Source organism: Actinia tenebrosa, unplaced genomic scaffold (genome assembly GCF_029948245.1).
Source record: "Actinia tenebrosa isolate PJP-AT-01 unplaced genomic scaffold, QUT_ActTen_1.0 PGA_scaffold1__47_contigs__length_23844297, whole genome shotgun sequence".
Taxonomy (NCBI): domain Eukaryota; kingdom Metazoa; phylum Cnidaria; class Anthozoa; order Actiniaria; family Actiniidae; genus Actinia; species Actinia tenebrosa.
Genome location: NW_028292578.1, coordinates 13,775,289 through 13,790,183, shown reverse-complemented (window position 1 = coordinate 13,790,183; position 14,895 = coordinate 13,775,289). Strand labels below are relative to the sequence as shown.

At 39.5% G+C, this 14,895-nt stretch overlaps 3 protein-coding genes across 3 annotated transcripts; 2 read left to right on the top strand and 1 right to left on the bottom strand.

Moving 5' to 3' along the window:
- The first annotated feature begins 2,781 nt into the window (after positions 1 to 2,781).
- On the top strand, positions 2,782 to 4,920 carry LOC148909921 (tripartite motif-containing protein 2-like). The gene has a single exon (XM_089032468.1). The coding sequence runs from the start codon at positions 2,782 to 2,784 to the stop codon at positions 4,918 to 4,920; it is 2,139 nt and encodes a 712-aa protein (XP_088888594.1).
- A 587-nt stretch (positions 4,921 to 5,507) lies between these two features.
- On the top strand, positions 5,508 to 6,938 carry LOC148909920 (uncharacterized). Its single transcript, XM_089033296.1, has one exon. The coding sequence runs from the start codon at positions 5,757 to 5,759 to the stop codon at positions 6,855 to 6,857; it is 1,101 nt and encodes a 366-aa protein (XP_088889422.1). The 5' UTR covers positions 5,508 to 5,756; the 3' UTR covers positions 6,858 to 6,938.
- A 2,952-nt stretch (positions 6,939 to 9,890) lies between these two features.
- LOC116301361 (tripartite motif-containing protein 3) lies at positions 9,891 to 12,788 on the bottom strand. Its single transcript, XM_031710401.2, has one exon. The coding sequence runs from the start codon at positions 12,570 to 12,572 to the stop codon at positions 10,428 to 10,430; it is 2,145 nt and encodes a 714-aa protein (XP_031566261.2). The 5' UTR covers positions 12,573 to 12,788; the 3' UTR covers positions 9,891 to 10,427.
- Between the last annotated feature and the right edge of the window lie 2,107 nt (positions 12,789 to 14,895).

Below are 14,895 nucleotides of genomic sequence, written 5' to 3'. Positions count from 1 at the left end.
GAAGAAGACAGGCGAAAGATAGAAGAAGAGTTGGAAAAGTACGAAAAGCTGTTGGATAGGATTTCCAAAAGAACAGACAATCTGCGTAGATTGTTCTTTGGAAAAGAAAGCTCGTTTGGTCCAGAGACGCCCAGAGCCAAAGTGCATAGGATGGACCAAATACCCGCAGGAGACTACAAAATACTAGGATATGCGATCCCCAGAGACTTGGATGCTGGCTGGTCGGCAAGGGGGCACCGAGTAGTATTGCGGAGGAATAGAGAAACGTCTGTGGCATGGGCCACGGAAGCCCTATTGGAGGCATTTGCAGCTGGAAAGTTCGAAGCAAACGGCAACATACGCACTGCCATACCCGAAGAAGAAATATTGCTAGAGTGGAAAAATGGCATAGCAACTGTCTTCGTACCGGAAGGACCAGGCTTGGACACATACCACGAGTTGGCCAGAAAAATAGACCACAAAATGCCGCAGAATCCAGGAAAGCTACTGAAAGTCGTAGCGCCACCGAACAAAGAATGTACGCAGGCGCTACATATGCAGCCGAACGAATACCAATGCTGGAAGTACGCCAAAACCACCTACAGAAAAAAAGAAAGGACAATACTGTTCCTTTCCGAGCTATGTTCGGAGTGCGTATTGGAGGGCTGCACTGTGGAGCATGCAACCACTCCGGTATGGGGACACTTCTTGGACGAGCAAACTATAGACTGGACATCTCCAGCGCCTTTGTATTGCAAAATAGGCAGAGAAAAGACTACCAAAGCAAAGAAGAAAGACCGGCTAGTGCACGTTTCTACTCCATTTCCGGAATCCTAGAATTTCTCTGCGGCTCCGCTGGATGTCTGTAGTAGACAACTTTGGGCGGTTGCATGCGCGCCCAAACGACAGCAGCAATGCCCAAGACGGCAAATAGCACATTGCCGGCTATTTGCCAGTCTATTTTTGTGGATACTTCCTCCACTTCGTCCTCTATTTCTTCGAAGGAATCCTCTTCGGGTTCCATTTTCGCTAGCAATTCCTCCTTTGCGTCTCGGAGTTCTTCTCTAGCTTTTTGGAGATCGTCCAAGACTATAGCAAAGGAATCCTGCACTTCCAGAAAATGTTTCTGCAGGTCTGTAGTAGGTGGCTTTTCGGGTATTGCTACCTCCAGACCATTCTCTCGCTCTATCCTGCGTATCTTTGGTATGCCTATGCCGTACTTTTTGGCTACCTTTTGCAGCCCCATACCATTCTTTCGGTCTTCCAACAATTCGGCAATCTCCTCTTCGGATAGTATCTTTGGCGTGGCCATATATATCTGTGGACAGGGTTTGGGCATGTGGATCCATAGGGGGTATTCCATGGATCCATAGGGGGTATTCCATGGATCCATAGGATATAGACATGTATTTGTACATAGCCATAGGCATAGCCGGCTACATGTTGGGAAAACAGCGCACGATAGAAATCCTTTTGGACGTCCTAGGAGGTTTGTACAGAGCACAGGAGACAATAGGCAACGCACGCATTCCGGGCTACGTAGCGGCACCATTGCGCATAGCCCTTCGACGGTAGCGCCCTGTTTTGGGGCCCTTTGGAACATGGACAAAATATACACTCTTCTATTTTGGGAAGAGTCGCAAACCAGACATCTTTTGGAACACGCATACACTCTTTTGGGAACACAAAAAAAGGTAGTCGAGGCGCGGACAATCCATACACTCTACTAGCATATACAAAGATTTAACCTTATTGTTAACATTCTAAGACACTTTTTTAGCACATACTTACAAAGATTTAACCTTATCGTTAACATTCTGAGACACTTTTTTTAGCACATGCACGTCTTTGGGACACGCACATCTTTTGGGGACACAAAAAAAGGTAGCCGAAAGTGGTTGCCGGGGAAATGGGATTCTGTACACTCTACTAAACTTTGAATCTTAGGCAAATCACACAGAAATCGTTGGTGAACTTTTTACATTCATGCATCGTATATCCGACAAATATTTTAACCTCCGTTTGCGGTACCCAACACAGCAGCAGTAAGGACTTATCGCGCGGCTGCCGACGGATCGCGCAAGACCCCCTGTAGGGCCTCGTCACCCCATACATTTCTTTGTATTTTTTTTTTGGTCGTGCCGGCGCTTCGCGTGTCCCCCTTACTGCTGCTCCTGAAAAAATGGAATTTAAAGTTAGTCCTTGAAACTTATGGCTAATTCTACAAAAGTTTACACATCAATCTCGTACCCTGAGCCTGCATTTCGTCTGGCCTGCTGTGAAGCACGAAGGCACTAGCATAATCCATTGTTTGAGACCAGGATTTCTAGGACTTCCGGTATAAGAGCGCATGCGTTAAAAGACTTGCAAAAATAAATGAAAAATGTTCCCTATTTATAATTTGTATTTGTATTGGAAGTAAACACAGAACTCTGTTTGAAAGCATGTTTTTCATTGATTATATTTCACTTCCGGAAAATTGCGCATGCGCCAAAAAATGGATTATGCCAGAGCCATTCTTCGCCGCAGGCCAGAAACGCAGGCTCTGGGTACGAGATTGTATACACTAAGTTATCAAATGTTTGCACATTCGCAGAAAACAAACGTTTATTATCCCACTGAGACGATGTAGAATTCTCAGTTGGAAAACGTGTTTGAAAGCACGCATGCGTTAACTTTCACTGGTGTCGAAGACCTGAAGTACACACATGCTTCTCGGTCATTTTTCAAGGTCACATGATTTCCCCCATCAATCGATATAAAATATATTTTACGAATACTGAATTCCACGGCTTAGTACAAATGGCTTCCCTCCTTGAAAACCTCAAGAAAGATGTGCAATGTTCCTTGTGTAATGATAGATTTACTGAACCCAAGATCTTGTCGTGTTGTCACACATTTTGTAAGCTTTGTATCAAGAGACACGTCGAGCTGATCGAGGAAGTCAACGTCTTCAAGTGTCCTAAATGTAAATCAGAAACACCTCTGCCATATCTAAACAGCGTTGAAGATCTAGCACCAAGTCTGCTGCACTCAAGGATGGTGAAGGTGTTGGAGTTTGTAGAAAATGAGAAGGTTTGTTCTGTTTCTGGGAGTCATCCACCAGCATCTTGGCATTGCTTTGAGTGTAATCGCTCGTTGTGTGACGAATGCGAGAAGAGCCATTCAGTGTTTATCAAAGATCACAATGTAGTAACTCTTGTAGAGATAAAAGAAGAAGACGTCAAACTGATGTTGAGCAGAGAAACTAACTGTGTAGACCACGTTGATAAAATAGTAGAGTTATTCTGTAAAGACTGTGAAGAAATTATCTGCTTGGAATGTTTGAAACATGACCATGAAGGTCATTCAGCCATCACTTTATCAAAATATGCAAAGAGTAAAAGTGTTTTGCTGTCTGATAAACTTGAGCAGCTTAAAATACGTGAACAATCATTGGAAAAGAAATTCAAGGCCATGCAAGAAGTAACTGAAGAATTGAGAGAATCTGGTGACAAAGAAAAGCGAGAAATAAAGAAAAAACTAGAAGAGACTATTAAAAAGTTGCAAATGAAAGCGATGGAGCTGGTGAAGCAAATAGACGATGATGTTGACAAGGCTGAGAAAATAACAGACAAAGGTCAATCTGTGCTCGATCAGACACGTGGTGCCATGGAATACATGAAGAAACTGATAGAAAAAGGAACTCAAACTGACGTTATTCATGCCAAAGACTTGGAATACAATGATAACATTCTCGAAGATGATGAACTTATTGAGAAAATTCAAGATTTAGAAGCAACATTTGATTTTAACAAGGAACTGATGAAACAAGTGAATTCTGGTCTGGGAACCTTGAGCAAAATTAAAACACATCACAAGATGAGCACCGCTGAAGTTGAAGGTGAACTTGAAGCACTAGAGATATGTAAGCTGACCATATCGACGAAAAGCAAAACTGGAAAACTCACTCTTCATATAAGAGATGTTATTGATGTTAAAATCAGCCCTGGAAAGAATGTGGAAATAAAAGAAAACTATACAAGGAATGATGGTAAAATAGAAGTGGAGTTCATACCTAAAGTAGTTGGTCAACTGACAGCAGAGGTTCAAGTGAATGGGAACCATGTATCTAACAGTCCACTTAGGATTGACATAACCAAAGAGTTTAAGATGAAAGGTATAGAGACAAAATCTTCAGATTTTATAGGAATAGCTGTAAATAAAGAAAACACTAGAATCGCTGTTGCAGATCAGTCTTCACACTGTGTTCATGTATTCAACACTAATGGAGATCGCTTACTGACCTATACAAGCCTTCGTTCCCCTCAAGGTATTTCATTTCTGAATGAAACAGATTTAGTTATAGCAGATTACAATAATCATAGAATATGTATAGTGAACACTACAACAGGGGCATTGATAAAGACCTTTGGTAGGAAAGGAAAAGGAAATGGTCAATTTCTTTATCCGCAAGGAGTACACGTTGATGATGACGATGGGAACATCATTGTTTGTGATCTTGGTAATCATCGTGTTCAAGTCTTCACAAGAGACGGTGACTATCAATATCACTTTGGTTTGTACGACTCAACGTTTGAGAAGGACAATTTTGGCCCTGTGAGTGCTGTAACATACGATGGACGTTTTTACGTCAGTGACTATACGAAAAATGTAATCCTTGTATTTGGGAAGGAGGATGGCGTATTGACTAGAATATCGACAATTGGTGACAGTGCTGATGGTCAGCTGAGTGAACCATGGGGCCTGGCTATTGATAATGACCATCATCTACTGGTCTGTGATCGTGGGAATAACCGCATCCAAAAGTTCACGTTATATGGTCGTTTGGTTGGCAAGAGTTGTAGATGCACTTCACCCAAGTATCTTACGGTTTTAAACGATGGCCAGTTACTTGTTACTTCAAACAAGAGGAAAGTGATGTATGTTGACTGTAAATAGAACCAGGACAAGGACAATGATAATTCATAATTGATAATAAAGGAGAATGACATCTTTACTAATTAAAATACTTTTCAGATATGACAGCAGAATTCCTTGCCTCAGTACCCTTCGTTTTCAAACAGTTATTTTTTAGCTGTACCCACTAGATATTGGTTATACTTTCACCAGTTGCACGGCTACACATTAACATGTGTTATTTATTCGTAAAATCTTCACTCTCATTTCGCAAGACTGACTTTAAAAAAAACAGAAAAAAAATACAACTGATCATTTTTGGTACGATATATAATCAGAATGTGAAGAATATGGAAATATGTTACTAATGTAAGGAAAACACGGGCATGATTGGAAAAAAATACTTTTGTAGTAACCCAATAAATATTTATCATTATCATCGTCATCATTATTATGATTATAATTATGGTTTGAAAGCCTGATGTAAAAAGTTTGAATAAGATTTGAGAAACATGGTCAAGAGGCTGCCTCGCTACTACCAGGAAAAACTGGAGAGAGAAAGATTTTGAAAACCAGAGTCAGATTCAGTGCAGAAAATGTTCTTGCAATGTCACTAGTACGTCGTTACAGTCACGCGCATGGATCTGATTGGCTATAAATCAATGAAAACGTAAAGATCTACTAAAAGGTCAGACAGTTGCACTGCATGAGATATTTGACTATACTAGGTCATCTAAATAAATAACTTTAGTCCATTGAGAAACTACTTTAGGCTAAGTGAAGGAGGTCTGGTATAAGCCCTGAATTGAGCAACAACTTTAACGATAAAAAAAGATAAATTGATCATCAGTTAAGGTCTTGTTGACCGTCGTAGCGACATGCAGACGATGAACAGCGTTGAAGTTGAAGGTGAACTTGAAGCACTAAAGAAAACAAAGCTGGTCGTGTTCACGAATGCTCCAAAACTCGATGAAAATCATAGCAATATTGATGTGAAAATGGCCCCTAAAGAGAATGTGAACATAGAAAAAACAAATACAAAAATTGATGGTAAAATAGAAGTGGAGTTCACGCCTAAAGTAGCTGGTCAACTGACAGCAGAGGTTCAAGTGAATGGGAATCATGTATCTAACAGTCCACTAGTGATGAATGTCAAGCCACAGAACTTTAGAATTACCAGAGAGTTTAAGATAAAAGGTATAAAGCCAGGGGGTTTATACCTAAAAGGCATAGCAGTGAGCAAAGATAATAGTAGAATCGCTGTTGCAGATGACTGCTCTCACACTGTACATGTATTCAACGTCAGTGGAGATCTCTTATTCAAATACATCAAGTTCTACCGTCCCCAGGGTTTGACCTTCTTAAATCGAACAGACCTAGTCATAGCAGATAACAATAATCATAGAATAGCTATAGCGAACTCTACAACAGGGAAAATATTAACAACCTTTGGTAGCCTAGGCAACGGTGATGGAGAGTTACGTCATCCACACGGAGTACACGTTGATGACGATGGTAACATCATTGTGTGTGATTATGGTAATCATCGTGTTCAAGTCTTCACAAGAGACGGTGACTATCAATATCTGTTTGGATTATCGAAGCCATACAGCTTTTATCCAGTTAGCGCGGTAACACATGATGGACGGTTTTACGTCAGTGATTCGGTTAACTGCGTTATTCATGTGTTCGAGAGCAATGGTAAAGTACCGACTAGAATATTGACGATTGGTGAAAAGGGCAATGGTGATGCCCAGTTCACAAGAGTATGGGGCGTTGCTATTGATAATGACCATCATCTACTCGTCTGTGATCGTGGGAATAACCGCATTCAAAAGTTCACATTGGATGGTCGTTTGGTTGGCAAGACAAGTTACAGCGATGAACTTAAAGAACCAGTCTATGTAACAGTTCTTGAAGATGGTCAGTACTTGGTTACTTGCTATCATGGTGGTGTCTTTTACGTAGAGGTTTCTTGAGTTTCTAACGGTCCATACACCGAATCGAATTATGGCGACCAATTGGAATAAGCCACTGACTAGCGAGTGATTTACCTCTCATACATGTGAAAACACGAGGCTAGTCAGTCGCTAGTCAGTCGCTAGTCAGTGCAGAACAATAGTTATTCCAATTGGTCGCCATATTTCGATTCGGTGTATACTTGAATTATTTTCTACGAACCTGCCGAAACCGTCCAACAAGAAAGGACATCGTAAAAATAACGAGGAGACGGTATCATCACATTACATCATGTTATAGTATTGAAAAAAGACCTTTTTGGTTTGGACTTATGGTTTGCTCATTTCAGACCAAGTGCCATTACCTTGAGTATTATTCCTTTATTAACCAGAAACATTTCAATTCATAAATGAATAGGGTTATAACAAGAGAATAAGAACTAAGAGAAGGAATCCCCGTGCCCCATCATGTGCACAGTTTGATGCTATTTTTAATCATTGATGCTATTTTTAACTCGTTACCATACCCGCGCGATAATCATGCTTCCCTTTAATGCCTCCTTTTAGGACACGAAAAGCGCCATATTTCGTTTCGTCCACGACAAAAACACAAGCTTTTGTTTACTGAAAAGACTGGAAGCCGCCTACCCTCAAGAAATCAACCAATCAGGTTCTTCGCTCAAAATATCTCCAAGCTAAAAATACTAAATAGCATCAAACTGTGCACATGATGGTTACAAGGCTATATAGGCAGGATTCCTTCTCTTAGTTCATATTCTCTTGGTTATAAATAAAAACGATCAAAATAGACCTCTTCCACTTGGGCATAAATGTTTTTCAATTCCAAGTCACGTGTCATTACCTTGACTATTATTTGTTATAATCAATATAAATCAATAGTTTAATCGATGACACAAAAAGATCTAAATAACCTTTTCGTCTAGTTTGGGCCGCATATTCTCGACTTCACCGCAAGTGTCATTCCTTTGAGTAATATCTCTCTATTTAGGAGAAATAGTTTCATAGGTAGATTACGTTACAATGACAAAATGGATCAAAGTAGATCTCGTAAGTAACACCACTTAATTAAATCGGTGCAACTGAATCCTCTTCCACAGATGCGCGCGCAGCTGATTTGAAGCTGCCGAGGAAATCTGGGTACGAGAATGAGAAAAACTAGCGCGCTGGACAAAATTGCATTGGAAAGAGTTTCTTCACTAGGGAGATCCAGTGGGGATTTATCTGCTAGCTTATTGGAGCTTTTCGTTAGAGCTTCTATGTAACTGATATCAAGTATTAAAAGTAGACCTCTGCAGTTGTAGACATCCGGTGTTTTTTGGCTTTCGTTATTCGAATATGTACTTACTCAAAGACGGAAGCCAAAACACGAGAAAACTTCCTGCAAAGATGCAGGAACATAAACAGTGCCCTAAAAAGAACACAAGTATGACCAGTGCTTAAAATTTTTATTGTTATTGTGTCGACTTGTTTAGAAACTAATTTACAATCTGTTCCCATCCATTAATTACTTGGCTACCACTGCTTATTTACAACCTCAAGCATGTTAAGGCCTGGGTTATGCACCAATTCTATATCAGATCATTAAAAAATAAATTCTCTGGTGTTTCTGCTTAAAGTATAACCAGCTTTCTCAAACTTTCTTAGATCGCGGTTCTTTACAAGTTGGTTCCAAAAAACGGGGAAAATTTAGGTCACGTGACCTCGAAATTTACATATAATTTACATAAACGTTCATTTTAATATAAACGTGATCGTAATCTCCGTTCTTTCTTGGTCAAGGGAGTTCTTCCCTCTAACAAAGAACCTGGTACTTTTCGCTGTTCTCGTAAACGTTGTTATACTTGTCCTCACATAGTCTCTCACACTTCTGTTGTCGGTCCTAAATCAACTGTTAAAATCACTGACCATTTTGTTTGTACCACTTCTAATGTTGTATATTGTATTAAATGTACCCGCTGTAATCTTTTGTATGTGGGTGAGACTGGCCGCCGTCTTGGTGATCGCATTTGCAATCATCTTTATGATATTCGCAATAACGATCCCACCAAACCAGTTTCCCGCCATTTTAATCTAGCTAACCATTCTCTTTCTGACTTCATTGTTTTCGGTCTTTCTTTGCTTAACGGCAACAATGATTGTCGCAAGACCAAAGAAATGCGGCTTATTCACCTATTGGGCACTCTTAGTCCCAACGGGATTAATGAACGCTTTATTTTCAACTAACCTTTTCTTTTGTCTTTTGATTGTTTGTTTTTGTTTCCTTGCCTACCTTGCTCTCATTGGTTTCTTTTGTCTTATTCTATCATATATACACTCCTTTCTACCACTTCTTTCTCTTTTACTCCGACGAAGGACTAGCGTCCGAAACGTCAGTAAGTTTTTTCATCTTTTCACGGTGTATAATTTACCTTTTCATCATTACATTTTAATAGTAGGTGCTCAATTTAAGTCTTTGCTGAACGTTTTCAACCTTAATTGATTTCCTTTCCTAAAGTCGTTCAATTGACGTTGAGAATGGTTGGCTAAATTTTTGTGTTAAGGAGATATTTGACAAAACAGGTCACGTGACCTGTCAAAATATCCTTTATGCCCATTTTTCTCCTTTCGTAAACATTTTGGTCGACCATTCCAAACGTGAATATCTGTGTCTTTGTCGCTACTTTCAAACAACCTAAAGAAATCTCACAAATAATCTAAAACCATCACCTAGTTTTTAATTTAGCATTGAAGACTTGAAGGTCTAACCATTTGCAGATATTATTACAAAGGCAGCACCTTCTCCTCAGTTATTTTAAGACCCTGAGTGTTGGTCCGGCCGAGGCTTACCTTGAACCACGACCTCCCGCACAACAGACCGACGCTCTTACCAACTGAGCTAACCGGGTGGCGGTATATAATATTTATTGATGTTAAAATAAAAATTACCCATCCATCCACCCGCCCACCTCTTCCCCCCTCTCTCCCCTCTCTCTAAACTGTTAATCATTAAAAAAAACATGCATTAACAATTCATGAAGGAAACAATAGAAATCATTCATGACCATGAAGGAGGTTTTATATCTGATATAGATTCGTCTTCATTTGCATAAACTTTAACTTGGATTTTCTCTATCAAACTTGGTTCATTTCGTAAAGAATTCTGTACAATATGAGAACGTACATCATGAGTTTTTCAAGCCGTTTAATAAACTCGCAGATCGTGTTTTATCGGGTCTAAGACCACTCGGCTGCGCTTCGTATTTTATACCCGATAAAACACTCCTGCTCGTTTATTAAACAGTACTTCTGGAGCTCAAGTATGTCATTGAGACATCCGCTGTTTGCGAACGTTGATAAAGTTCTAACAGCTTCCCCCAGTTCTCTCTGTATCTTTACATTTTTTCGTGTACGTTCGGCATTCAGTTATTTTTAAAGATATTTTACTGTCGACACTAGACATCCAAAATGTTACATCTTGTCCGACTGAGATGACGAAAGATAAAGGAGTTCCAGATTGTACTCGTGAAAACCTTAAATATCTAAGGAAAATCTGGCGCATAGTAGCCAGTAGCGAACATACGAAATGTGTTTTCACAAAAGTACCACCTTTTTCACCGCAGTTACCAAGGATTTACTGCCTTTCAGTACAGCAATGTAACCAGGGTTTGATATATCCATTTTACCCACCAAACGACCATCTAATGTGAACTTTTGGATGCGGTTATTACCACGATCACACACCAATAGATGATGGTCATTATCAATAGCCAAGCCCCGTGGTGTACTCAGCTGACCATCAGCACTACCTTTCTCGCCAATCGTCGATATTCTAGTCAAGACACCATCTTTCTTCTCAACTACATGAATGGAACATCCATGTTCATCAAGAACATAAAACCGTCCGTCGTGGGTAACTGTACTCACTGGGTTAAAGGAGCCTTGTTTTGTCCAATCAGCCTGAATTTTTCCGTCCTTTGAGAAGACTTGAAAACGATGATTGTGATAATCACTCACTATGATGTTGCCATCTTCATCAACGTGTACTCCACGAGGATATTTGAATTGCCCAACTCCTTGTCCCCGTTGACCAAAGCATCTTATCAGTGTTCCTGTGTCGGTATTGACTATACATATCCTATCATTACCAAAGTCTGCTATGACTAAATCTGTATCATTAAGAAATGCTAAACCATGGGGATTGTCCAACTGATCCTGACCGTTACCTCGACTACCATACGTCAGTAAGAGATCGCCATCAGTGTTACAGACATACACACACTGTGAAGATTTGTCTGCAACAGCTACTCTAGTGTGTTTTTTATTTACTGCTATCCCTGTAAAATCTGAAGATGTTGTCTGTATACCTTTCATCTTAAACTCACTTGTTATTTCCATCTTCTGTGGCTTCACATTTATCACTAGTGGACTGTTAGATACATTATTCCCATTCACTTGAACCTCTGCTGTCAGTTGACCAGCTACTTTAGGTATGAACTCCACTTCTATTTTACCATCAGTCGTCCTTTTCAATTTTATCTTCACACCATCTTCAGGAGTGATTTTAACGTCCACGACATCGTCCGGATCAGCATTAAGTTTTCCAGTAGTGGTCTTTGTTAACACGACCAAAGCTGATTTCTTCAGGGCTTCGAGATCTTCAGATTCTACCTCTATCAAACTCATAACAGGGTCTGTTAATATAGGTTTAAGAATTCCAATCCCTGAGTTCCCTAATGCATGAACCTCTTTGCTGCAAACAAACTTAAAGCGAGACTCTTGTCTACTTGGGTTATCAATACAGTTGCCATAGCCTTCAGTGTCTATAAGTGCTTCATTCATTTCATTTAAATTACCATTTTCCATCACTTTGCATACGTAATCCAAAACGCTCAGAGTCTTGTCTACAACAACTTGTCCTTTCGATTCTTTTTGCTCTGCTTTTTTTATTTTCTTTTCAATTTCTCTCTCAAGTTCTTTCTCGCTTTCTTCCAGCGAAGATATCAGTCGTTTGACCGTTTTTTGAACCTCTAATTTTGCTTGTTCACCGTTCTCTTTTGCTGTTTTTGTTATTTCTTTTAATATTCCTAATTGTTTTTGCATTTCCTCTTGTCGAGCTTTGAGGTGATCAAAAGCTTGCTGCAAAAGACTTCGTTTGGAAGAAATAAGATCTTGAATTTGAGTCGTGTTGTGAATGCCACATTTTTTAATTTTAAAGCAGTCAAAACAAAGACATTCATCACAATCGTTGCAGTAGAAGTTATATATTGCTTCGTGTTCATGACAGTAGTTTCCTCTCATCATCAATGCAACGTCTTCTTTCTTTAAGTTATTCAAGCGGGTAGTTTTGTGAGCTTTGGTAAACACTGAATGGCTCTTCTCACATTCGTCACACAACGAGCGATTACACTCAAAGCAATGCCAAGATGCTGGTGGATGACTCCCAGAAACAGAACAAACCTTCTCACTTTCTACAAACTCCAACACCTTCACCATCCTTGAGTGCAGTAGACTGGGTTTTAGATCTTCTACGCTGTTTAAATCTGGCAGAGGAGTTAGTGATTTGCATTTAGGGCACTTGAAGACGTTCACCGCTTTCTCGATCAGCTCGGCGTTTCTTTTAATACAAGGCTTACAAAACGTGTGAAAACACGACGAGATCTTGGGTTCAGTAAATCTATCATTACACAAGGAACATTGCACATCTTGTTCAAGTTTTGAAACGAAATCATCCTCCATTTTGACTTCATCTATAGAAACCAGTCGAGCTTAACAATCTCTTTCTAGAAGGTACAGGTGTACTTTAAACTGTTCAAAGTCTTGTTTTCTAGGAAATTAAAGATTTCTTTGGAACGTGAATTTCACGAGATTCTCAGCTGAACCCATCTATTTTTATCCTGGACTCAAGAGATTATATTTCTCTTCGAGTGGATTTCAGCTAACGCTGGAGCGAGAATAAATAACCTGTGGACCCTATAGGGTAATTTGTTTTGAAATATTCTTTTTAATATATACAATATAATGACAATGTGCAAGCAGCATGGGCTGACATTTACGTAGGCGAGCAGGAATCGTTGTTAAGCAACAGTTAAGCTTACACTGATCGGTCGCGAATATTTTATATCTTACCCTATGTCTATAAGCCGGTATAATTGTAAGTGATACTAAAATTGTTGAGAATGAATTAAGTGAATTTAAATAAGGATGTCCATCGTAGAATGATATGCAAATGAGGACGATTCTAGATTTTTCAAGCATTGTGGTTTAAAAGTTCAATTATGCTTCATTTGCGTTTGATCGTCGTTGTGCGAACATCTCACACCGTTTGGTGTGGATTTTATTGCACTTGGTGATCTCCTATATCTACGCTGTGGATTAGGGTTAGACTTTTAATTTCTAAATACTTGTACAGTGAAGTCTCTGCCATTTATGGAGGCAGCATGGTCGAGTGGTCATAGAGCAGTTTTCGTATGACCGTGAAAACCTCACGGGACGAACACAGTCGTGACACAGCAAGGGATACGCCAGACCAATCACACTCCTCGAAAATTTACTCTCCATCCAATCAAATAACCGGAACACGGCATAAATACGGCGCAGACACGGTCACGCCAAAGTCACGGCACTGTCAGACCAATCACATTGCGCGAAAAATAAATCAGCCAATCACAATTCTAGAAACCATCACGGTCACGGTCACGGTAGGTACGCATACGGCACTGAGCTTTTCACAGTCATACGAAAACTGCGCTAGCAATCCGGTGGTGCTGAGTTCGAGTCCCGCTGTGGCCACTAGCTGAGACTGTATTTGTACTGGTTTCTGATTACTTCAAATTCAGTTTCTCGACAATGCTATTGTAAATCATGATAGCCAACTGGTTTGCCTCCAAATTTTTTTATTTCTATTTTATTTTTTCAATAAAACTAGTTGGGGCCACGTGAGGTTCACTGACAACCCTCATCGCCATTGTCGTTGTGACTGTTTTGTTTCCTGACGCGGGCAAAATATCCGAGAACTAAATGAGAAAAGCTGGCCTTTGACCATGCGGAGAGCTGTTACTTGCTGCAAAATAGTGCTAAGTAGTGGATATTTAATTTGATAATTTTATTTAAACGCGATTGATTGAGTAGACAAAAGTTTATATATGTTCGTTCAGTCAGTTACTAGGCATTATCTGAAAGGTAGATGAGAAAAGGTCTTTTAATCGTGAAGATAATGTTATTATAGAATTATTATTTCGTGGAAATAAGGGATGTGCCTTAGCATGAAACTATAGCACCAAGAGACCATGAAGGCCTCCTGATAGCATGACTTCTAAGTTGGTACCGTGATGAATTATATTTCAGTTATATATGATAAATATAGTTCTATTATTGCACGGCAAACTGGTCATTTCGTAGGAGACATAATAAATCAAGTTTGGTTGTCACTCAGTGTATTAAAACATGTTTTTAAAAACACAGACGCGTTGAGCGTGTAAAAGTTCTTTTCTTCTTCACACCGAGGAAGGTTCGAAACGTCTAGCAGTGTATTTTTAATACATTTAATACATGTTATTGCCTTTTCAGTTATGTTTAGTTAAAGTGGTTAAGACACGTTCAGTACTTTATTATGACATTTATTTGTCATTAATCATATTTGATATCTCTGCAGGGTGCAGAAGATCCTTTCAATTCATGAGCCCTTTCTGTCAGCTCGCATCCTTGCAGCACTTCTAATGCATTTCCCACTCCTGGGTGGACGGCGTTATGCCTAACAGATTTTGCAACCCCACTGATAAGGTACTCAATAGATTATATTAGAATTTAGAAGTCGATTTTTGTGGATATGGCGACTGAGGAAAACCCCTTGAAGCACAGCCTGAGAGAACCAACAAACGTAACCAGAACTTTTACAGGGAGGGTGCACATGAATAAAATCGGAAAAAAAAGGTAAGCAAAAGAAAGCAGAACCAAAAAAACAAAACAAAACAAAACAAAACAAAACAAAACAAAACAAAACAAAACAAAACAAAACAAAACAAAACATAACATAACATAACATAACGTAACAAAAAAACAA